At 38.9% G+C, this 24,629-nt stretch overlaps 3 protein-coding genes and 1 long non-coding RNA gene across 4 annotated transcripts in view; 2 read left to right on the top strand and 2 right to left on the bottom strand.

The window, feature by feature from the left end:
* LOC109473408 (TBC1 domain family member 31-like) overlaps positions 1-12,162 on the top strand; it is a 33,774-nt gene extending 21,612 nt beyond the window's left edge. Inside the window, exons 10-25 of the mRNA XM_019773268.1 lie at positions 138-217; positions 660-806; positions 2,192-2,325; positions 2,750-2,883; positions 3,344-3,523; positions 4,640-4,819; positions 5,589-5,641; positions 6,205-6,357; positions 7,045-7,180; positions 7,437-7,529; positions 8,180-8,320; positions 8,845-8,961; positions 9,178-9,255; positions 10,870-11,020; positions 11,467-11,583; positions 11,972-12,162. Coding sequence (XP_019628827.1) covers positions 138-217; positions 660-806; positions 2,192-2,325; positions 2,750-2,883; positions 3,344-3,523; positions 4,640-4,819; positions 5,589-5,641; positions 6,205-6,357; positions 7,045-7,180; positions 7,437-7,529; positions 8,180-8,320; positions 8,845-8,961; positions 9,178-9,255; positions 10,870-11,020; positions 11,467-11,583; positions 11,972-12,147 — 2,070 coding nt within the window. The 3' untranslated portion in view covers positions 12,148-12,162. The remainder of the gene's footprint in view (positions 1-137; positions 218-659; positions 807-2,191; positions 2,326-2,749; positions 2,884-3,343; positions 3,524-4,639; positions 4,820-5,588; positions 5,642-6,204; positions 6,358-7,044; positions 7,181-7,436; positions 7,530-8,179; positions 8,321-8,844; positions 8,962-9,177; positions 9,256-10,869; positions 11,021-11,466; positions 11,584-11,971) is intronic.
* Positions 12,163-13,419: 1,257 nt separating this feature from the next.
* LOC109473467 lies at positions 13,420-14,306 on the bottom strand. The gene is made up of 3 exons (XR_002140417.1): positions 14,238-14,306; positions 14,052-14,098; positions 13,420-13,674 (listed from the first exon to the last, which is right to left on the bottom strand). It is a non-coding gene; the product is annotated as an uncharacterized LOC109473467 (long non-coding RNA).
* A 73-nt stretch (positions 14,307-14,379) lies between these two features.
* LOC109473407 (probable E3 SUMO-protein ligase RNF212) lies at positions 14,380-18,930 on the bottom strand. The gene is made up of 15 exons (XM_019773267.1): positions 18,598-18,930; positions 18,180-18,241; positions 17,918-17,992; positions 17,641-17,697; positions 17,448-17,518; positions 17,202-17,259; positions 17,006-17,034; positions 16,711-16,754; positions 16,445-16,517; positions 16,123-16,150; positions 15,848-15,914; positions 15,544-15,598; positions 15,150-15,245; positions 14,541-14,644; positions 14,380-14,402 (listed from the first exon to the last, which is right to left on the bottom strand). Exons 1-15 carry the CDS (start codon positions 18,704-18,706, stop codon positions 14,380-14,382), a joined length of 951 nt encoding a protein of 316 aa, XP_019628826.1. The 5' UTR covers positions 18,707-18,930.
* Positions 18,931-19,156: 226 nt separating this feature from the next.
* On the top strand, positions 19,157-24,556 carry LOC109473961 (derlin-1-like). The gene is made up of 8 exons (XM_019774150.1): positions 19,157-19,464; positions 20,820-20,931; positions 21,269-21,333; positions 21,546-21,572; positions 21,793-21,888; positions 22,156-22,208; positions 22,409-22,519; positions 23,111-24,556. The coding sequence occupies exons 1-8, from the start codon at positions 19,303-19,305 to the stop codon at positions 23,235-23,237; spliced, it is 753 nt and encodes a 250-aa protein (XP_019629709.1). The 5' UTR covers positions 19,157-19,302; the 3' UTR covers positions 23,238-24,556.
* Positions 24,557-24,629: the final 73 nt, after the last annotated feature.

Here is a 24,629-nt window from a genome sequence, read left to right as displayed (position 1 = left end):
CTCTCTTTCTCTCTCCGGAACGAGAGACTCAGAGTGCATGTCATGCCCTGTATATGTTATAGATGTAGAGAGATATTCATCTTGCTGGTGAACCCTTTCTGTGAAATTCAGCTCACTGGTGCAAATATTCCATGCAGGTTGACCTGTCAGATGGCCTACACAGGGGCAGACTGTTGTCCATACTGAAAGGATTTGGAGAGTACCCAGCCAAATACAGGTGTTTAACCCTTTTCTGCTTGAATTACTAGTATGCTAAAGGTATCCTTCTGGTAGATTGTATAACACAGGCAAAATGAACTTAAAATGTTGCATTAAAAGTATAAATTTAGTGAAAACACACAATCATGTTTCATGTAAAAGTATATTCAGTAATCTGCATACATGTACAAACATGCACATATCCCTTACAATTATTGTTATGGTTCACAGCTTAATTATGAGATCAAGAATTCAATGTATTTTTCCATAAGCCATACAGAACAATTTTATCATTTTATGCCCTGAAATATTACCGGTATGGCATAGATAGTGATATTAGGGACATTATAAAGTGATTGCCAATGAATATTTTGCACCAAAATGCACAGACTTTTAGCTTGTAGCCATATGTTTTGAGATTGACTCTAGTCATGTGTTTAATGCCTTTCCTGATGTTCTAGAATGTTCATCTGGAGGTCGTTACTGAAGCTCCCTGAGAACCATGCAGCCTACAGCGCCCTGCTGGACAAAGGTGTCCACAGCTCCTATGTACGGCTCCATGAACAGTACCCCATCAAGAGCCAGAAACTGCTCAGGGTGCTACAGAGGTCAGTGCACATTCCTGTGTATTCCTGTCTATTCTTTGCAAACTGTCTGTTCTACTTCCGTGAATAGTTTCATCTGGTTACTACACTGAGTGAAGAGACTCTTTTTACACAACCAAGTCTTTTATTCAGCCGACACATGTGTAGATATGTAAATATTGTACATTTGGGAATGCATCTGTAGCAGTGACACCAGAGTGTGCTGCAATGTGATGTGAACCAGTCAGAATTGCCCTGAGGAAGGTGACAGATGGTCACCGAAATGTCGTCTGAATAAAAGACTTGGTTGTGTAAAAAGAGTCTCTTCACTCTGAAGGTGTTCTAGTTTATGCTGAAGTAACATTTCCAAACTGGGGCCCGGCCGGGTTATTTCGATTAACGAAAAATCAACAATTTATGTCAAAAATATACACCAACAGTTCTCATTATTAACTTTTCACCTTTTTTGTGCTTTGGTTGTCTTTTATATCATACTTTTCTTTGATGGGCCCCGGTTTGGAAATGTGACCTCAGCATTACCGGTAGTCATTGCTGATGTTGCTGCTTGAAGAGTATTCAGGGTTTGAAATCCCTTTTTTTCTCTTGCCACTAGGCAACCTAACCCAAAAGCTGGGTTGGCCATGAATATTTCAGGTTGCCAGCACACCAGCTGTTTGTTTTAGAAGCCAAGCCGTAAAACAGGCCACCTGTAAAGGCATCGCTCACATGCTGGCCGTGGCGGGACACGGTTTATTTCAGAAGCCGTAACTTTTGCGCCGCCAACCTGGCGCCTCCAATATGTCTCCCACAGAACCATGACTTGAGCGGCAAGGGTGTGAGGGGGGGTATTTTGAACCCTGGTGTTTCTTGTGGAGAATCTGGAGGGTGTGAGAGGGGGAATTTTGAACCCTGGTGTTTCTTCTGGAAAATGTAATCCTGTATTGATCTTTTGTAGTGCACATTCTTGTTGGGCACTGATACATTAGCTTTGGCACCAATCATTGTCAAGTACAGTAGCATGCAGTGATGCTCGTATAATCTGTACAGACAGTATCTATAGGGTTAAATTTACACACATGCACATAACTTGAGTAAAGATACTCTTTTTACACAACCAAGTGTTTTATTCACCATCTGTCACCTTCCTCAGGGCAATTCTGACTGGTTCACATTGCACTGCAGCACAGGTCGCTACTATATAGATGCATTCCCAAATGTAAAATATTTACATAATTTTATGTACACATAAACATGGTTACAGGGAACACAGGGAACTTTCTATTTGCATCCTTTCTAAATGTTGTCACAGTAGGAGGAACACAGACTCAGTTCATGATGGTTAGACATCCAGGTAGTGAGATGCTAAGGTAAATTAAATAATAGTTAAGACTCATTGTTTTTTCCCACAGGACGTTGTCAGCACTTGCCCACTGGTCCCCAATATTCGGAGAGACAGACTACCTGGCCCTGCTGGCCTTCCCGTTTGTCAAGCTGTTTCAGAACAATCAGATGGTCTGCTTTGAGGTCATCGCAACAATCCTGGGTAAGAGTTAGGGAAGAAAGTCTTGGACTGAAAGATTTTTTTTCATTTGGTTTTGTTAAGTTTTACTGTAGATTATTTTTGATATACGCAAAATCAAAATCAGAATCAAAACTAGAACTAGGTAACATTTGCAAATGTTTACCTTCAGATATAGATATGGTCTTCTCTGTTAATTCTTACTCAAACACATTCACATATATGTGACAGGAGTCTAAATCCCTCCTGCTATAAAACTGCAACATGATGTAACCCAACACCAGTTGCCATGGTGAGAGATGGTCTTGTTTAAGGTCATTGACCAGGTCAGAGGTCAGTGTTTGGAATGGAAGAAGAAACAGAGCAAAAACAATATGTATTCCTTTGATAAACATTTATTTGAAAGCAAATGTTGAGATGCAGCTAGGTATGTTTTACTCTGTTGCAGTAAACTGGTGCCAGCAGTGGTTTGAGTATTTCCCCAACCCTCCCATCAATGTGCTGAACATGGTGGAGAATCTACTGGCCTATCACGACAAACACCTCCTCCAACATCTCATCAACTATAACATCACTGCACAGGTCATTCACGTTACTGCTCTGTTAATTCTTACTCAAACACATTCATATATATGGTGACAGGAGGCTAAATCCCTCCTGCTATAAAATTGCAACATGATGTAACCCAACTCTAGTTTCCATGGTGACAGACGACTGGTTCAGGTCATTGACCTTATTTGTTTGGAAAAGAAGAAGAAACAGAGCAAAAACATTATGCTTTCCTTCGGTAAACATACATGTAATAACACACAGTTGTGTTGATATTGACCTTGGTGCTGAAATTGAAGTGATTCTAACTATAAATTTTCCTCACACAATTTCTTGATACTAGTATATGTTGCTACAACTGATTTGAAACTATACAAGTTTGACATATGAATGATATATGGTAAAATTGTTGTTTCTCTTGGTCAGATTATTGTCACAATGCTTTATCTCATGATTCATATGTATTTCTTAAACTAATGCCCTTTACCCACAGACATATGCATGGCCACTGTTGGAAACCCTGTTCTCAGAGGTCTTAACCAAGGACGAGTGGCTGAAGTTGTTTGACAATGTCTTCTCCAACCACCCGTCCTTCCTGCTCCTGTGTGTGGCTGCCTATGCCATCTCAGCACGGGGGCCACTCACAAAGTGCACCGATGTTGGTGACTTTGAGGTACAAACATGTAATTCACTTTATGTTCACTGTAGCAAAAGTTCACGGTCTGAGAAAAATGGACATGTTCACGAACTATATGTTCACGTTGGCGACAGGTGCAGGAAAGAGAAAGTCCAGGAATTATTTGTTAACTGTAAATGATAAGTTCACTGTACAGAAGTGACAATGAAAACAGTGAACATAACAGTACAGTGAAAAAATCAGGAATTACAGTATCACTTGCTCTTACAATGTTAGAAATGCCCATCTGCAGTCTGTATTTTGCAGAGACATTTTCAATACTGCAGAACAAAAATCAAGCAACCTACAATTTTGTAGACTGAAAAAATCAGGAAAGGGGTTCAATGGTTTTTAAGAGCTTTTGTGTTTACTAGTGTCTCTGTAATATACAAGTGCACATGTATTTTTCAAATTGCATGTAAAATCACATGTTTGACAACATGCAATTATGCCATGGGTTTAAAGCCAGACTTTTAAGTGTGTATTTGCAGAAAGTAGAACACAGAAAAAAAGTTTTTCTACCACTGTCTTGTATGTACGTTGCCCTAAAGTACTTTTATGGAGTATTTTATGGAATGTCAATTTGATTTTCATGGTCTCTGATTTAGCAAGTTACATGTAGTTATTGTGATGGGAATAAGGACCTCTTTCTCCACTCCTTTTACCCCCATGACATGGGCAATCAGACCATTTTCCAAATTGACAATTCTGTCCATATCCTCACAGTACTTCTTGATGGGAATAAGAATCTTTGTATCCAATCCTCTTTGCCTATTACATGGCAGGGCTTGAAATACTGGGTGCATGTGCACCTAAATTTGGAGCTGTACACCCAATTTTTTTCTGATATTTTTCAAATGTTTTTGTAGGTATATGTATGTAAGTTAAATGTAAGTTAAAGAAAAATGTTAAATATATAGTAGTATTCAGTCTAAGTGTCAGAAAAATGATAAAATCATTGTTAAAGTACTTTTCTTTAGAAATGAAACATAACTAGTTTTTACTGACATTTGTTTTATCTTGCACTAAAAAAAATGTATGCACCCAATTTCTTGGGTCGAGTGCACCAGTACACCTATTCCCAAAAATGAATTTTGAGCCGTTTCCTCGCAGTACTTCTTCCACCATCGGAATGCCATTGACATCGGCGCGGTGATTAGGGAAGCGTACCGGCTCCAGGAGACGACCCCGGAGGACATCCATCCCCGCCGGGTGATGGAGGACTTCCAGCCACTGACCCGGGGGCAGTATCCCATCTTCAACAAATATCCCACATTCATAGTGGACTACCAGGTAATGCCAGACAGTATCCCATCTTCAACAAATATCCCACCTTCATAGTGGACTACCAGGTAATGCCAGCCATGCCGTCATGGTCAGCACATACTGTGTTTCCAGTCATTAAAGTTTCATGCATCAGGCAGTAGACAGTTTTTAGGTTTGACTCATTCAAGCATCTGCTATTCATGAATGAAGAAAGAACACTTGCTAAAAGTATTCTACTCATGAAAATATTTTGGTTGATTATCAGTCAGCGGTAATCATTGTTCCTTCTTTCTTTCTTTCTTTCTTTATTGGCAATGACAACAGATCAATACACAGGTTATCAAGGCAGTCATGACTGGTATCAGATAACCCACAAATACAAACGTGGATACAAACATCAAATAAAGAAATCTACAATAAATACAAGACAGACCTGAAATAAAGATAACATATTGTAACTGGTTACAAAGTACAGTACTACAATACATAATATAAGAAAATCAAGACATTCCTACCTAGCAGCAATATGTGCAAAAAGTGGAGATACTAATTCGAATGGATGGAAGGCTTTGGGTAAAAGCTAAATTCAAGTGCAAGTGTTAAAGAATCTGTTGTCTCAAACATGATCTTTATAAGTTGTAGCTGCAACATTCATGTATCGTATCAGTTTTACCTCACTGGAACTAAGGTCCTGTGGATGGGTTAGGTGTTAGTTTGGATCAATACACCATCCGCACGTAACATTACAGTTTGACCTGCTAGGCTCTCACCTGTCACCCATGATTTGTGTCCCCAGGTTAAGGAGAGGGAGAGAATCAGAGAAGAAGAACTCCAGTACCTGCAGGAAAGGTGAGTAAAGAGCATTGACTTTCTGATTTCTCAAGCAGTGACGTTATCCTTGTCTTATTTAGCTGCCTTGGTATGGCCACATCGTTTTTACTGCGCAGTGGTAGAAACATTTTTTTCAGTGTTCTGCAATGTTGCAGGAATGTCAAAATTTTCTGCAATTCGGAAATACTTTCTGCAAATACACACTTAAAAGTCCAGATCTAAACCCATGGCATATGCAAAATTGCACGGTGGTAAACTTTTTACATGCACTTTGACAAATGCATACAAAATTACTTGTATAGTGTCTGTAGTAAACACAAAAGCTCTTAAACACCATTGAAACCCTAGCCTGATTTTTCAGTCTGCAAAATTGCCGGTTGCTTGACTTCTCTTCTACAATATTGAAAATATCTCTGCAAAATGGAGACTGCAGATGGGTATTTCTAACACTGCTAAGACATGCTGAAGTTAGTGATTAGTTTGTTACATCGAACACATACCTTAGCCTACTCAATTTTTTTTCACACTCAGTTTTTATATTCCCATTGCTGAGAGTTTTTGTTTTGTAATGTTGATGGTAGACAAGTGACAGAAGAGTTGAAGAGAGAGACGGAGAGAAAGAGACAGCAGGAGGAGGCGTGGTACAGACAGCAGGAGCTACTGGAGGAGGCAGAGGAGACCAGGAGGAGAGTCATCGCAGACGAGGAGCAGAAACTCACAGCCCAGCGGGTCAGGTAAAACAAGAATTCAGAGATTTCATACCTCCATTAAAAAGTTCATGCTTTTGGGGCCGGGGGAATCGTCTCATTGATTATGGAACATAATCTAGTTTAATTTATGGTTTTCTAAACTCAAATTACAATATTTTGCGTGTGTTATTCCTATGCTTTGGCAATATATCCACCAGGAAGCCCATATTTGACCTTGACATGCTTGCTACAAATGTGCGGAAACACTCACAGACAGACACACAGACAGACACACCAAAAAAAATTTTTCATGGAGGTAATACAACACACCAGCCCAGGTCAGATCCAAAACCACAGGAGGGCTGGGACTGAGGGGTATCATTCACAAACCTATTCTGCAGTTCCTTTATAAATCACTAGAGGTAGTCACATCTTTCCAAAGAGAATCGCGTCATCTTTCATTTGATGTCACCCTTTTTTGATTGCATACAAGCTATTACCGTTGTTTTCCTTTGCTTCATTTTAAGGGAAGAACACAACATTTTTTTGCTCCATTGCAATATTGCAATTTAGTCACTCATACTACATACATGTACCACACACTGTCATTTGCAGTACTTGTTATCTATGGATACAAGGATCTGAAACACGGCACTTTAATCCCTTTGCTGGGAACCTACCACTTTTTATTTCCAGACTATTCGATAAAAATGGAAATCTTTTTCACCCCAGGCTCGCCGCCATGAGAAGAGAGTTGCGGGTCAAGGAGCTGCAGTTACTCGATGCCGCTAGGCGGCGCTTCATGGAGCACCAACAGAGGCAGAAGGAGACTGAGCTGAAACGACTGGATGATGAGATTGAGAGAAAGGTGTGGCAGCATCCATATGATTAATCAATTGTACTTAATATATAACTTTGTTACCAGCTAATTAAGGACTTGTAAAATATTAATGTCCTACTATACAAATGTAGATATGTACAGTTTGTAAAATAGGCCCAAACTCAATTTCGAATATGTATGGTTCAATTTTCAAGATATTTTTACCAGTCTCTGTTGACTGGACGGTTATTGAATGTGCTTGAAACATGTTTGTTTGTTTATTTTTTTGTTTGTTTGTTTGTAGGTGCGACTAAGGGAGCAGGAGACACATGCAGCCATAGATGATGTGGAAGTGAAGAATATGGAGCTGCATGCTCAGAGAGGGCTGTTTGAGCAGGTACAGTTTGTTTTCCCTTTGTAGACACAAATTCATAAGCAGACATGAAAAAAAATTGTGGCCGATTGATGTACCTAAAACAGTACCACAGACATTCACTGACTGAGGTCACTTGAATGACAGCCTTTGAGATTGCATAAAATTGCTCATGCTTCCGTAGTAATGTTATCAAGCGGCATCCTGTGTTACATTTTGAGAAAGCATGCCATGTATCATCTAAAAGAGATGGTGACCTTTGCAAGTTGAATGAATAATGACTGAGCTTTTAAAGGTTAGCGATTTCACTAGTGATTATTTTCACTTTACTTCCTGATGATATTGATGTTAGAGAGTAAAAATGCCCAGTTTTCCCCCATTTTTATTATGTTTACCGAAGGAAAACATATTGTTTTTGCTCTGTTTCCTCTTCTTCCCTTCCAAATAAGGTCAATGACCTGAACCAGATGGCTGTCACCATGGTGACTAGAATTGGGTTACATCACATTGTTAAATCATTTTATAGCAGGAGGGATTTAGACTCCTGTGTCACCAGATATTTGAATGTGTTTGAGTAAGAATTAACAGAGCACTGACCATATGCGAAGGTAAACATTATGCAGTTGCTTTCCAAATGTCACCTTTCTAGTTAAAATGACAAGCAACTGTTGCAGGAGCTGGCCCGTGACGAGGTGGCGGCATCGTTCCTGCGCCGTGCCGACATGGACGCACACAGGAGACAGCAGGACCTGGAGGACAGGATACAGCAGAGGATAGGGGTGTTGGAGAGGGAGAGGGAACAGATCATCAGGAGGGTGAGGGGCACTGCTGTGTCTGGTGTGTCAGGGGAGGTCATAGACTGTCTTTGTTTTAACAACAGTGGGTGTTTTCATGTCTGACATTTTGGTGACTGTCTGTCGCCTTCTTCAGGGCAACAATGATAGGTTGTGATATTGCAACAAACTGATGCAATGGCCTAGTGGGTAGATTGTTTGTCTTGCATTCAGTTAGTTGTGGGTTTGATCCCTGGCCTAGTCATACCAAAGACTTTAAAAATAGTACTTACTGCTTTCTCTGCTAAACACTCAGCATTTGGGGAAGAGTATGGGAGTTAAACACACACCACTACCAGTACATGCTGTGGTGATTGCACTACCATACTGTGTGGCCCAAGGGCTATTGAGCTGGAGATGGTTTCCCCCCTATGCACCAAATTGTAGATTGAACTTTTGAAAAAAAAACTGCATCAACAGCTTATCATAAAGTTGCTAAATATGATTGGCAGCTCCTTTCAAGTAGTGTGTTGTGGGTTGTTGAGAGTTGATGTGTTGTACTGTAGGAGGTAGAGCGTGGCCTGGCTCGTGCTGAGCAGCAGAATGTGGACACACAGATGGACCTGAGGGTGGAGCACAGACAGCAGCTGGATGACTTGGACAGGGAGATCCGCATGTTACAGGTACATCACTGGAGATGCACCAAAAAGCCTTTTTTTAAAAGCAATTTTTAGGCTGCAGACAAGCAATTAAAGTTGAGAATCAGAGATAATACTGAATCTCTTCCTGCAAACCAGTAATTTTTAGGAATGGTAAAAGTTGCTTCAGAATCTACAAGAGCACTTGTATTTCAATGCTATCATGGTAAAGGTGAATTAAGATGTTGTATTTCTGCACAGCTTGCAAAGATGAATGCAGCCAACAGACATGTAGAAGAAGAGGTACACCAGCTTATGAAGGAGCTAGAGAATAAACAGGTATGTCCACATACATTTGTAGCATTTTGTATTATACATGTATAAGAAATTTTCCGCCGATTTTGGTGATTTGTTTGGCATGTTTTTGGTTGCAAATGTGTTGCAACTTGACAATTTTTTTTCAATTAGCCGGCATTGGCTTTTCAAATAAGGGGCGCGATAAACAATGGTGTCAATGGGAAACAGTTTGGGTTTTCACAATTCTTTTCAATTAGCAGACTTTTTCTTATAAGCGTTTTGCAATTAACTGGCTGCCACTGTAATCCCATATGATGGTGCACATATTGTGACTGTCAAAACCACACCATCATTTCTTCAAAGACTTCCAAGTGAGTTTTTTGTCACTGTCTGTAGCTGCCAGGTACATGTATATCTTTTTTGGTGATCTGCCATGCCTGTCCATACAGATACTGCATGTACTGCTGTATTTGGAAAGGTAATTCATTTGGGGTTGTAGGCAGACTTTGTGGCTGTTAAAGTCGGTACACTTATCTTACTGATGTGGCCTTAGGGGTGGTGGTCCTGCCAATGTACTCTCACTGTGTAAGCCCTTTGCGAATATCCCAGTGGAAGTAACATTTAGAAACTCGCTTTAAGCCTTGCATTGACACCTAGAAGATTAACCTTGCTCGGCACAGGCATGCTAATGGCAGCAAGAAACAAATCGTTGGGTTCCTCAGAGTCTTCCCTCAGGATTTTACTTCCTTCAAATGTCTAGACGTGTTTGACACGTTCTCCTAATGGATTCAGCCATGCATGAACTTTGTGCTGGCAACAGTAAAACTCAAAGAGTGATAGACATAATTGATCTCATGACTGTAATTTAGAGGTTCAAAAACTTGTACGTTTTTCAACAGTTTACTGTACATTACAGTAAATTTACTGTACAAAATTTACTGTACATAACAGTAAATTTCAGGAAAGCTAAAGCCATTTCCTACTTTTTTGATTGATCTCATGACTGCAATTTAAGGATTGAAAAATTCAAAAACTTTTTAAAATTTTTTACATTTTTCAACAGTTTACTGCACATTACAGTAAATTTCAGGAAAGCTAAAGCCATCACCTACTGAATGAATGATTGACAAACACAAGGTTGGGGAGCCATAAAAAACTTTTCTCACATTGGCCCTGCCTGTCACTGCAACTGGGAACTTTGGATGTTACCAGTCCTTAGTAATGGCAGTGCTCACTTCCCTTGATGGCAATTTTCTAAACTGTAAGGCCACACCAATTTAATTTGTTGGTTCTCAGATTTTTTTCAGAAAAAGTATGAAGCGACAGGGCGAGAAAAAAAATAAAAACAGGTGTAGGCATCCTATTATAGCCCAAAATGCGCCGATAGGAGCAATTAAGTCAACACAAAAGGCTGGGTTAATATTTAAACAATGAATTTTGAACTTTTAATCAAACCACTGCATTGCTGGATGGAAAAACTATAATAACCAGAAAGAAAAGGACTTTCCTCAACTGTTGGGGGGCAAAATATGAGCATATTTGAGTTGATTCAGAACCAGAAAAAAACGAAGAGGCAAATCCTATAACCAACAAATTCAATTGATGTGGCCTAACAATTGAATGATGAAGATGGCGTGACCTGAATGTAACCTGTAGCTTCAGGAGGAAGCTGCTGGGAGGGCAAATCTCCAAGATCAGAGGAGAATAGGGCTGGAGGGGGAGCAGAGGAGGATGGACCTACTGAGGGGGGAGCAGGGGGAGGAGCAGCAGCTAACAGAACAGCTCAGACAGGATGAGTCGTCCTTTGGTAAGGACTAGTATGCAGTGCAGATGTGTGTGTAATATTTAGAGTCATCCATAATCAATGCAGAGGAGCATATCGCCATGACCAAGGACATTCTCTGTGTAGAACGTCCTTGGCAGAACGTAATTCACCTGCGCGAAATCCGTAATGTATTGTGCTTAGCACTTTGGGAGAATGTCTCATATAAGGTAGTATTCGCGTATATAAGGTTAACACTCCGACTGTAGTTTCCAAATATAAGTCGGAAAAAATGTTGCCTCAGCAACAGGCAAAATTCTGATGCAACGTTTACCAAAAATCCAACGAAAACCGTAAAAAAGGGGTTTTGCGCAGGCGCAGTACGTTCTGCCGACGTAGTATGCAGAGGTAAATCAAAATTGTATAATAATCAGTACCAAGAAATTATAACTTGTTAATAATGCGTGTGCCAATTGACTCTACTTGTCTAGAGAGGTTGCGAGACTTGAGGGACAAGGGAAGGCCAGATGGTGGTCAGGTGGGAGGGAATACTACAGAGAACAGGTGTCTGAACAACTCAGGGTCTGGATCAGAAGCATCCTCACAGTGTAAGTCAATTTATAATGTTCTTTTCTCAATATTTTCCCATTTAATGTCCTAGTATGAGCTGCTCCAATAGAGGTTACTCTGTAGCTAAAGCTACTTGTACATGTGTACAAAATGTATCTATATTTTGACCGTGGCATCTTACCCACAAACTTCAATTCTCAGTAAAATTCTTAAAATATCTCTTTGCAATTGCCAAAAAAATTCATTACATTTTGTACTACATGTAGTTTCTGATCATTGATAACATTTTGTCTTCCTAACTATTCAATGATCTAATTACAAGCTACAACAGAACACTTAGTGCATTAAACATACATGTAGAGACAAAAACTTAATATTATTAAAACAGAGATTATTTTTCAATATCACGTATATCCCATCTTTTAGTTTCCTTGGACCGCGGACGTCAGACGTTTGAGAGAAGAGAGCAGGAGCTGATGAAGGAGGTGAGAGACATGAGGAAGAAGCTGGCTGAGAAGACTCGGCAGACACAGCCTCCTCCAGGCTTTCAAGTAGACGATGATGATGATGATGATGATGACCTCAGTGGGGGAAGCCTCTAGACCAGTCATGCCATAGAGTACCGTTATTCCTTAAGATTAGTAATAATCCCCAGAATTAGGCCACACCAATTTAATTTGTTGGTTCTCACTTTTTTTTTTCAGAAAAAATATGAAGCGACAGGATGAAAAAAAAATGAAAATAAAAACAAGCATCTTAGGCATCTTATGATAGCCCCAAATGCTATGTTAGGAGCCATAAAGTCAACATACAAGGCTGGTTTGAACTTATACAATGAATTTTTAACTTTTAATCAAACCACCACATTGATACATAGAAAAACTGTAACAATTAGGAAGAAAAGACTTCCATTATTGGGGCCAAAATATGAGCATTTTGTAGATAATTCAGAACCTAAATTCTCTTTTTTTTTTGCAAATAAGATAAAAATGCGAATCCAAGAACCCACAAATTAAATTGGTGTGGCCTTACACTAATCTACAAGGACTTGAGATCAGATTTGGATGGTTTGCAAACTCCATCAGATCATAAGATGGACCAACACCATTTTTTTTGTTTAACCAGACCATCCAACATCCATGTAACATAGAAAAAGAATATCTTGCAGAACATTTTTTTATAGTCTTGCAATTGATGTTTATTAGAAAATCAAATGTTTACAACTGTATACAACATCGTTGAAATCCTTTATGGTACAAGCTTACTTAATATACATCTTTGAAATTTTGCATCTTTGAAATTTTTTTTAATTCTTCTGAATGTCAATTTAGGTCCATCAATGAAACTTGTAAATATAGTTTCTCTTCCTACAAAATAGGTAACAAAATTTTGTTCTATGTTGGTAAAACAAGTTCATACATTGTGTCAAGTAGAACTTGATGTGTGGATGTACATTTCAACTTGAACATGAGATTGTTTTCAGTTCTACTGATAAGTAAGTGTACAGGCTAATGATGTATAATGTAGATACCAAAATTTTTTTTGAACAGAGAACCAAATAGCTTCTCATGTTTTTAAAGATGTTTTATCATGTTTTGGTCTGTTGCAACAGCTTGACTGAAAAACAGAAAAATATGCTTCAAGTAAATACATCTTTTGAGAGTCTGAATCTTTTTTGACAGTAAATATTCTTATACAAAGTCTATAAAACAATTGGAACTGTATTGCTCCATTTGTTAAGCTGTTTTGAAGTGAAATAAAGTTTTGCACTGTCCACCACTTGCTGTGTTTTCAGACTGTTACAAAGAATGCAACCTATCCCTTTCTTAGTGTTTTCAACCCCAAATCTTGAGAACTGAGGTTGATTGGTTTGTTCCAAATTTGTTTCATTTTGTTTGTCCTAGAAATTTAACTTTCTTACTGGGTACAGTACTTTCATTTTTAGTAAAAGAAATGTCAGGATTTCCTGACAGTGCCAATGAACAAACAAGTCACACATAACATATTACATCAACAGTGCATTGTATTTTATGTCTTCAGGTAACTCTTTATGTTGTCCTGAAGTAACCCCACCCAGACATGGTCACTTTGGCTGGCTCAGAGCAGGAGTTCCATGTTTGGACCCAGCACTGAAAGAACATGAGAATAGGTGTTATAAATGATATGGAAGAATAAATTACCAAGAAACCTTTAGCATGCCAGGCTATATCAAGCACATTGATTGTCAGTAATTCTTTGTAGGTTAAATGGCATGACACAAATGTATTGTTTTCAATCAACAGTGTAACAATGGCCACCTAGAAAACTAGTAGTTTACTCAGTTTAGCACTGCCCTCTACTGGTACATACATGCATTGCACGTAGGACTATGTACTAGTACACTGCATTCTACAAAATTTGCTCTATAGTTGATTCAAGTCGATCAGCCATGAATAATGCAACTACATGTCTGTTACCTAGTAGTACCACCTTAAACACAATGTGGTCTTTGTAAACAATGACTTACGGATAACTGTTGGGCGTAAGATGTGAAGATCTTGGCTGGTAGCTCAACTGGAAGAAGAAGGAAGAAAAAGTCAGCTACAGCCTTAAATTTCCACTAAAACATTGAAGATTAATGCTCATCTTTATGTACTATTCGATGTCATGATATGTGATTCATAGCTTCAACATAATGTAATGTAAAACCTACATGGATCTTTCTTTTGCTTGGGTCCCATTGGCTGCTCTGGGTCTGACTTGACGAGTATGTAGTAGGCTGACCTGGAAAAGATGTATGTAGACTTGTCATTACAGGTAGCAAACACATGAACTGCCTTTGAATTTTGGCAAGTCTAATAGCCTACAACTTTGGTAACTGTTAGAATCATACACTACTTTGCAGGCTATGCCAACTCAAATGAGAACATAAACCTCATCTTGCTTTATCACAATAATAGATTTGATATTGCTGGTGAAAGTTCTGGAGAGTTGGTGCTAGAGAGAGTGTCCTTACCTTGATGTACAGTGGTGGGTTGGGAGCTGGGACTGTTGTACGGTAACTGGCGCTTGGGAGTCGCAAACAAGCTCAGGCTGCTCGCAATTCTACTGTCTGCACCTCTGTTCACCAACAACACCATGTTTTAAAACACCGATATGCTCCCCATACAGCGAACAACTTGTTACAGGTAGGAAAATAGCTTGTAGCACCCCCTCTGATACATGTATATGTAACTTAGCATAGCCCATTTTAATGGAGTATTTTAATGGAGTATTTTAATGGAGTGCTACAAGCCTATGTGTAAGAAGTAATACAACCTCTTCCACCACAAGCCCAGGAATCAGCACACCTAACAATCTATATCACTAACACAATCCTAGAGTACAAGGTTTAGCAGCATCCACTGTCTGCCTGATTCCACAACAGATATTGGAACCTGTGGTAAGTCAGAATGCCCCATGTCAAATGATTCTGCATTGGTTAACTGGGAAAAGATTGCCATTGGTTTGGCAAATCTTGTAATGGAACATTTATTAACTTGGACCTGGGGGTGTTCATATCTACTATCTGACTCTAGTGCCGGGAACATGTATGTTACAGACTTAGTCACATGTATAGTCTTACCTGGGAGATGATCCTGTGGACATGGGAGAGCCTGCACACTGCTGGGAGCTACTGGAGGAACCTGAGTCACCATGGGAGCCTGGGTTGGAGATGGTCCTGTAACATGCACGTTCATGATGTTGGGAATGAAAGCATTCATATCACGGGTTGGAATCATTAAGTAACAATTCACTCAGAACGCTTTGAAATAAGGCATCATATAAGTCTGTATTGGTGACCTTAGATCTTCATGAATTCAAATACCCACAAATTTATACCAAAAAGATGCAAGTTCTTCCAAAAATACAAGGGATTGAAGAAAAATCCATCAAAAACTAGATACATGTACACAAAGAATGTAATGAGAAATATATATGCTATTATCTACCAAACCTATTTCAAAATGTAGCAGCACCTTATGATTTGTCCTGTTGGAGTTCTGGTTAAACCAGGGACCACAGGAGGGGTTCCTGTGGAATAAAAGGAAGATAGGAGGATTGTGCATTATTACATGGCAACATTTGTTTCTAGCAGAGCTCGAAATACATTCTTATTTATGCATGCCTGCATGTCCAAGGTGCTGATAATCCTGTTGCTATTACTTAGATGAATTCTGTGGGTATTTGTATTTTGTGGCCTAACAATGTATACATAGTAGAAACTTAATTAATAATGGTTCATTACAAAGCTGGCCTATTTGTTTATGGACCAGATCTTACCCATTTTGCCATCAATAGGTGGTGTCCTCATGGTGATCCTGGCAGGGCCTGTTGGTGTGCGATTTCCCTGTCGGAGAACCACATACATGTACAAGTTACAGAAGGTTTCCCATAATTGTACACGTTATCATTAAAATGTATGCTTTGGATCAAAGCTGTATCCATTGGAACTGAATTGCCTACTACAAATATACATTGTTGTACTTCCATTCTATACAGTTTCAACTGTGGAAATGCAATGGAAAGAAACATAAAAGGACAATAGGATAACTTACTGAAAGAGGCGAGTCACCCATATTGGGCCTGAAAGAAAGGATTGAAAACAGTTTCAGCCTGTAGTCAATGTATTTCTGCCTATATTGTTAATTTGCTTCTCAGCAGTTGAAGAGAACATCTACAAGCATTTCTAAACTGCATTATCACACAAATGTCACTTTTTTTAATGATTTAGCTGTCTTACTGGCACCATTTTCACATTGACAAAACTTCAAAGGCTTCAATTTCTATGTTTTGTTTTATGACTTAGTCACTGCCAACTTCTTCAAACCCTTTATGATAACACAACACTGATCTTGTTAGCTACATTATTCTACTTACGTGCAGGGCAAGCTTTTGCTGATTCCAGTTGTGTAGGGAGACTTTTGTGGTCCATGGGAGGGAGAGGGGGTTCCTAACATGAATCACATGGCAACACATTTTCCTATTAGTCAATATGAACTGGCAGTCACCATATCTAAAACTAACATGTATGGTAAGAATGTGCCTGTTAGCCCAAGGAGGTTAATACATGTATTTAACCTCCTTGGTTAGCCCAATAATAAAGAAATTACAAAATGCAAAACAGCAATGGGAACTATACTCACTATGGTTTCTTGGTTGTATATTTGGGTGGGGTGAGGTCACAAGCCTAAAATGAAAGATATGCAGGTCTCAGGTCTGTACAAATGACTTCAAGAACACCAAACACAAAGACTAGGCAAGTAAGAACAAGCTTATGTAATGATAAATTAAATCAGCAATTTTATACAGTCTTGTCAATGGAGAACTATTTCTGCATTCACACTGACTGACATGGTTGTATTATCATGCTGTATCTTTTTTTGTAGTACTGTATGTCAGTCTTTTTAACTAGTAATAAGAAGACAGTTCTGGAAGTACCTTTGTGAAAGCCTGCCTGCCATGGAATACTGCAACAAAGATTCATAATACATTATTTTTGAAATGTTATTTTTGGAATGGCCATTGGAGATCATACATTTTGACCATGTTACATTATAGGAACTACAGATGTCTGACAGGAATTACCTGTAAAAAAAATGAAATAATCTCTGTTGAGAAATGCCTTATTTCGTACCTTTCCACCTAGAAGGTGCCTCAGTTCAGCATTTTCATTTTTACGCTTAAAAAGTTCACTGAAAAAAACAACACATGACATTGCTTACTATCCACATGATAATAATTTTATGGTAAAAGTTGATGAAAAATGCATAATGAGTATCTAAGAAGAAGAATGATACAAAATGCGTCTTTTAATTAGCTTTAAAAGTTAAAACATTCAGTCCCTAGAAGGACATAACAAATAATCTTTGCTCCCTCGTACCTTTCCATTTCTTGCACCTGGAGAGCCATCTGCTGTTTGACCTTTTTCATTTCAGTTGAAAACTTCACATCCTGGAAAAAAGTACAATGATTACTTTTGCCAGTTGATACACCATATCTTGACACACAATTTGGGCAAAGGTAAAAGCCATGTCATAATACAGATTAGCTATGAAATATAGTGACTTTACTACCTTTTCCCTCATGTAGGCAGTCAGTCTCTGACGGTGGTTCTTTTGGAAATCGATGACCTGCAAAGAAATCAAACAGACATACCAGATAATTAGCCGTGGGTTTAGCATGGAGCTCCATGGGTTTAGTAATATTACATTGAAATGATCATTCTTATCAGATCCTCAAAAGCAAAAATAGTCTATCAAACTAGAATGGTTTAAGCTAACATGTAGGTAAGGGGTGTTAGCAAAATGATAGCAAAATGTATCTTAAGAGAGAAGTTGGCTAGGGCCACACCTGTAGTAGTTGTTTATGTTGTTTCTTTGCCAGTTCTGCCGGGTCTGTGAAGAAAATCTCAACATCTGGCTTCATCTGCAGAGAAAATTGCCCTGAATTAATGATATCCTAGACAGTGATATTGATAGTATTAGCATTTATAGGATAAAAATATTTTTAAAAAGCATTCTTATGGGTGGGTGTGTATTGGACACATAATCAAGGTATCAAAGGTGAAACCTCTAATTATAAAACTGAATGAAGATTTGATTTTCAAACTCACTTGGGCTGAAAGTATGATAGTTGTGCACTTGCCGCCACACATCTTACATCTGTCTTTGGCACCTGTTATTTCAAAGTAAAACAACTACAATCAAGAATGGAAAGAAATAAGCAGATTTCAGTGAATTCTTTCGCTGTTCAAAAAATGCTTTTGATCCTACTTGAATCTCCTTCCTACTCTCCAAGCAGAGGTTTGGGTTATTTTTGGCGTGTTTTTAGGCTTTTTTTTTATTGGGGTTTCTCTTTTGCACTGGAATTTTTTTCACCCAACTGTTGTGTAACACGCCAAAAATAACCCCAAACCCAAACGGCCCCAAACCTCTGCTTGGAGAGTATCTCCTTGCCTGGTTCTACTCATTGCCACGGTAAAAATTAACGAGTCTAGTTGAACTGAAGAATAACTATATTGTATCAAGTACCTGTTACAACACAGTCGGCACAGTAAATGTGTCCACAGTTGGTCAGATGGAACTTCTTGCCATCTCCGGGTTGGCGAAAGCAAAGGTTGCAGTGGACCCAGTCGGCCATCACAGAAAAATGTTGATCCCACGGACTGCAAGTTGTTTCCCTATTTTTCTCGCAATCGCAACATCTCACCTCACTTCAGCGATTATACCTGATGTTTTTGATATGTTCTTAAGCTTCCGGTGCGAATTGAGGCCTCGCACAATTATCATAGACGTTGGAAAACTGTGTTGATATGAGTTCAACCTTTCCGGGATTCGTAAAATGGCGGCATTTGGGCGACTTCTCGTGAAATCTCGCAAATTCTCGTAGTTTTAATGTTCGAGATTTCTAATTGAGTTGCAGGCAAACGCACAGGTGAAGATATATAAAAGTTACCAAAACTACCACAAGTGTCAATTTTTATTCTAAATCATGAAATCATTAAATGCTACACGCAAGGATCTACTATTCTTATTGCACTATTTGTAAAATTCTTTTATCTAGAGTAAAATAATTATTGTAGTGGTTTTCATGTTTAGCTGCGGTGAGAAACCGGAAAATAAGCTTCGTTGCACTGTGTTACGCCACGTCAGGTCTAAAATTTCGTGCCGTTTCTACACTTGTCTCTGAAAATTTCCACCTGCTTTTCTCAGGACAGACACGTCAGACGTTCGAAGATGGCAGAAGGGAGTGATATCGGGGATTGGTTCCGCAGTATCCCGCTTATAACGCGGTACTGGTTCGCCTTGTCCGTCGCCCTCCCCCTCCTGGGTAGAATCGGGCTGGTGAGCGCGATGTCCATGATTCTACACTGGGACATGACGGTTTACCACTTCCAGGTGAGAACCTAATGACGCTGGTGGTTCGTAGTGAACTATGAAATGGCTTAATGCCATTCTAGTTGATATGATAAGTAAGCCACAGTGGTATCACCTATTTTATACATACATCGTATCACTATATTGTGGTAGCCGTGGCGACTCTTGACTCGGGCTTACATTGCATTACCCTCTGCAAGAGTCGTGGAAAGATCCATTGGCAGAACTGCACATTTCCCGTTGGCTGCTCGATGCTCCGTTTTTGACCCGGTTTTTTGCTGTCCCGAGCTTCCCTACAATATAACTCCACAATTGGCCGGGTTGCCGATGTTCAGATCGGCCTAAATATTCCACAGCGCGACGGGAAAGTACTAAAATAGCTAGTCGGTACATCCGCGCCGCCATTTTGGATATAGTCCGGAATGTCCGCTACCGCCGTCGGGAACGCTCGGTAGGCTTTCCGGTTATGATCGGAGAGTTTTCGGTCCCGCTTCGATAATCGTGGCGCTACCGAGCGTTCCCGACGGCGGTAGCGGACATTCCCGACTATATCCAAAATGGCGGCGCGGATGTACCGACTAGCTATTTTAGTACTTTCCCGTCGCGCTGTGGAATATTTAGGCCGATCTGAACATCGGCAACCCGGCCAATTGTGGAGTTATATTGTAGGGAAGCTCGGGACAGCAAAAAACCGGGTCAAAAACGGAGCATCGAGCAGCCAACGGGAAATGTGCAGTTCTGCCAATGGATCTTTCCACGACTCTTGCAGAGGGTAATGCAATGTAAGCCCGAGTCAAGAGTCGCCACGGCTATATATTGTGGAAGCTCTAGCTCAATTAAGGAAGTGTACGTACACGTGAGAGTTTGTTATGTAAAATCCTGGAACTGAATCCGGTTGCGTATCGATGGTAGAACTACATGAACACAGAATCTGAGATTTAGAAAAAATGATCAGACCCTCCTTATGTTGATTCTAACTTAATAAATTTAATTATTTATTCATAAATTATTAATTATAAATCAAATTATTTCATTCCTACCAAATTGGACCTCCGCAGCATAATTCACAACAGGTTTGGTTTACTTTGAGGCACAGGAATGATAGATTATCGTTATTTATATTCTGATGACAATATGCCATATGTCATATTTCATTGTAGGGGCCACACTAAGTCATAAAATTGTCAGTTAGCACTCAGAAATGGAAAGGAATAATGACGTTATTATTATAATACATCAAAGATTTTACTGATATCATATGTACAGATATGTATACAGGTGGAAGATATATTTGAATGCCATTGATGATGTGGGGTTACTTCAGAGCATATGGCATGGTAATAAATGGTAACGTTACATGTTTGTTTTGTCCACAGATCTGGAGACCAGTCACTGCCCTGTTCTTCTACCCCCTGATGCCACAGACTGGTTTCCACTATCTCATCAACCTGTACTTTCTCTACAACTACTCCACCAGGCTGGAGACAGGTCTGTAGATACAAGCTTCATCATTGGACTTGTTATGTTTGTCAGGACATTGTTCTAGATTGTACCTTATCAGTTGCTTCACATTATGCTTGTACTTAGTCTGTACAAGCATCTTGAATCAGGATAAGTACAATAACCAGTGCTGTCTAATTCTAAACGAAAATAACATTTACTGAATGTACGTAAGTCATTAGAGTTATAGAGAAAGGTGACAATTTCTTTCATAACTTTCAGATAGGACAAGATGTCAAGAACATTGCAGTTTGATCAGTAAATGTCTATGATGTTGGAACATTGTCTTTTAAATTTCACACATTCATTCTTCTATGTCCTGCAGGTCTCTTCGATGGCAGACCAGCTGACTATCTCTTCATGCTGATATTCCAATGGCTGTGTCTTGTTGTATCCTTTTTTCAAAACTATGATATGATATGTCATTGCATTCATACCTAGTATATTTGTATTGATAACTCATAAAATATACACCCAAGTTTAGGAGCACAGAACAAAGACTAGGGTACTGGTACTAAGTAAGTTTGTCATGATTTCAAACCACCCAAATGAATGGTCCCAGAAGATTTCTGCATCTTTGGCTTCTTAACTCTTCTCACCAGATCATTGGATTCATGGCAGAATTGATGGTAGGTAGAGCCTGTTCTTCTATGTCAACTATTGAAAGTTGTGTTAAGGCATTTTGTAAAGAAAAGAAAAGAAACAGATTCTCTGTTGTTGAATGTACAACATGAGTTGAATGTAGAAAGATAATGACTATCTGTGACAGATAAAGAATAATTTTATATTACAGTGAATAAAGTTGTAAGGTTCAACACCAATCCCTCCCTGTATGTTTGATCTCCTCAGCTACTGATGGACCCCATGATCCTAGCAGTGCTGTATGTTTGGTGCCAGCTGAACAGGGACATGATCGTATCCTTCTGGTTCGGAACACAGTTCAAGGTATCGTTTGGTCATGTCTAATATGATCATTGAATGCATGATGTAATCATTTTCAAGGATTTCTGAAATAATTTTTTAATGAAGCATTGGATGTACTTTAAGTACTCAGAGCATTTTGTGTCCTACATTCTGTAATTCAGATAGGTTTCTTTGCAAACTATTTTGTCAAGTTCAACTTTGTACAATTCCGAAAAGATGCACATTGTATTTGGTTGATACCCAGTATGAGTGACAAAACTTACATTTTGCAACTTTGTTTCTTTGCAGGCCATGTACTTACCATGGGTGCTGGTAGGCTTCAATATGATCCTAAGGGGAGGGTAAGTGCCTTTGTTTGTACTGCATGAACGTACTACTTCAGAGAAAGATTAGGCCAAGGAGTTGTAGGCTTTATCCTATCATATTTCCATTGTTATACAAAATGTATTTATATACTGTATGCACTGGATGAGTACAAGTTGTACTTTTACAATGACAGCTTCATATCATGTTGAAAAATCCAGCCTGTCTTCTGTTACAGAGGATGGACTGACCTACTGGGAATCTTTGTGGGACATCTGTACTTTTTCCTGATGTTCAAGTATCCACAGGACTTTGGAGGCAGGTCCTTCCTCAGCACACCAGAGATCTTGTAAGTCAGAGTCATCTTATTCCTTTGCGTGGGTGTGGGTAGAAAAAGGATGGACCTAAAAAGACAGAAACATTCAATGAAGAAAGAAACATTTGGAGATTCTATGTTTATGGAATATTAGGCCTAAGAAAAAAATAGTGTGTTACCTGTTTCCTGACCGACCCTAGAAAAATCTGTCGACCGTGGCCTTTTTGTGGATCCCTGCAAGGAATATGAATATTTCAATCTGATTAACACAACATTTTTTCCCTATCCTTTATGTACATATATAATTGTTTTTCTGTTGACAGTAGTGTGGACCAAAAAGTCCATGACATTACAACATGAAGTATAAAAAAATACATACATGTACTTGTGTTTAAAGTTAAAACTTTTGGTCCAACACAAAAAGTTCCCTCACCTACAGCTTTTGACCAGTCACTCTGGTCTTCCTCAGTAGACTGACCCAGTGACTGGTCGAAAGCTCTAGGTGAGAGAACTTTTTGTGTTGGACCAAAAGTTTTAACTTTAAACATGTAACTACCAACACAGATGAACTTTCATGATATTACATGTACTTGTATTTAAATTTCCTTGTCCCTTCAACCCCAGGTACAGGTACCTTCCCAACCGCAGGGGTGGTGTGTCAGGGTTCGGAGTCCCCCCAGCCAGTCGCAGGCGGCCCGACGACAACCAGCATCAAGGGTGGGGGCAGGGGAACGTCCTCGGTGGGAACTGATCAGAAATAACATTCTGGCATAGAAGTTGATGAACGATGAAAAATTCCAACTACTGTTCTCATGCAAAAGATATCATTACAAAGGAAGTGCATTCTAGAGGCAAGAAAATTCTTTCAGCAGTGACAAGTTTTTGAAGTGTAAGAGTACTAACCTCCAAATTTTCGATGACTAAATTTGGAGGTCAGTACTCTTACCCTTCAAAACTTGTCACTGCTGAAATAATTCTCCAGTAACTGTAACTATAGGTGACAAATGAATATCTTCAACGAGAGGCAAGAAAATATCTCTTAGTATTTTTTAGTCGTTGTCATGCCACACAGTTGATACTGTGTGACTGAGAGTTCTTGACTGTGTATATCAGTAGACATTATGAGTTACTGATCAGCATTATCCTTATTTCAACTTCCACAGTTGACTGTTGGGAAGTGTTTTTGTATCTTATGTAAAATGCCCAGATTTGCTAGCCATATCACCACCTTTGGTGCTCTTTGTCTAATTTGACATAATTCAACAAGGAAAGACAGGTTTCCAGTGTTCACCACATTATGTTGCTTGTGACCCCTTGGGTGAATGTGTTAAATCCTTCACTTGAGTATTTATAACATCTTATGGTACTATCAATTAAACAGACTTTTATTGTACATAGAGAGTTAAGCTACAATCTACAACTATGTCAAGAATTTTCATCTGTGATATGCTAAAATATCTATGGCAATCTAAAGACCTGTTGTATCTTTAGGAATTGATGTGATGCTTAATTCTTAGTGATTGGTCCATGTAGTTTTGGGTTATGGCTGTAAAAGATTTTGCTAAAAGGACCGGTACTGTAGTCTTGTATGTACATGTATTTGTTTTATTTCAATGATTTGAATAAACAACCGTAATTTTAGAATACTAAGTAGTTGGTTGATTGGTTGTATTTAAGTATAGGTGTTTGACAATAGTATACAATGTATCATATTTGTAGCTTTAAAAGTAAACTTTTTTTTCTGTTTATTGGTCATAATTATTTTACTAGTACCAGTAAGGAAGAAGTAATGCAGCCTTGTGTGGAGATTGTCCAACTTGTATTTCTGTATTTACTTAATTTCGAGCAAGTCTAGATATGAGTTTTGTCCACTTTGTACAACCAAAATGCTTACTGTTAATGTATATAGCCTCATACGAATGTTGACATAGAGTTTTGATTGATTTTTGGTTGGAGGTAAAGTGCAATTCTTGCATTATCTTGGTGTCCAGACAAATACACGGAAATATGATGTACACCTATAGATGATATAGCTGGATGTATGGAAATAAACACATCATGTTGACTCATGAATGAGTTTTCTTTCATATGAAATCATACTTCTCAGATTTTTTTTCAAGTTGTTAAGACTATTTTGAGATAA

The sequence above is a fragment of the Branchiostoma belcheri genome, unplaced genomic scaffold (assembly GCF_001625305.1).
Source record: "Branchiostoma belcheri isolate BF01 breed outbred unplaced genomic scaffold, Haploidv18h27 scaffold3, whole genome shotgun sequence".
Classification (NCBI taxonomy): domain Eukaryota; kingdom Metazoa; phylum Chordata; class Leptocardii; order Amphioxiformes; family Branchiostomatidae; genus Branchiostoma; species Branchiostoma belcheri.
The sequence above is the reverse complement of the archived record's forward strand: the minus strand, read 5'-3'. Positions and strand labels throughout refer to the sequence as shown.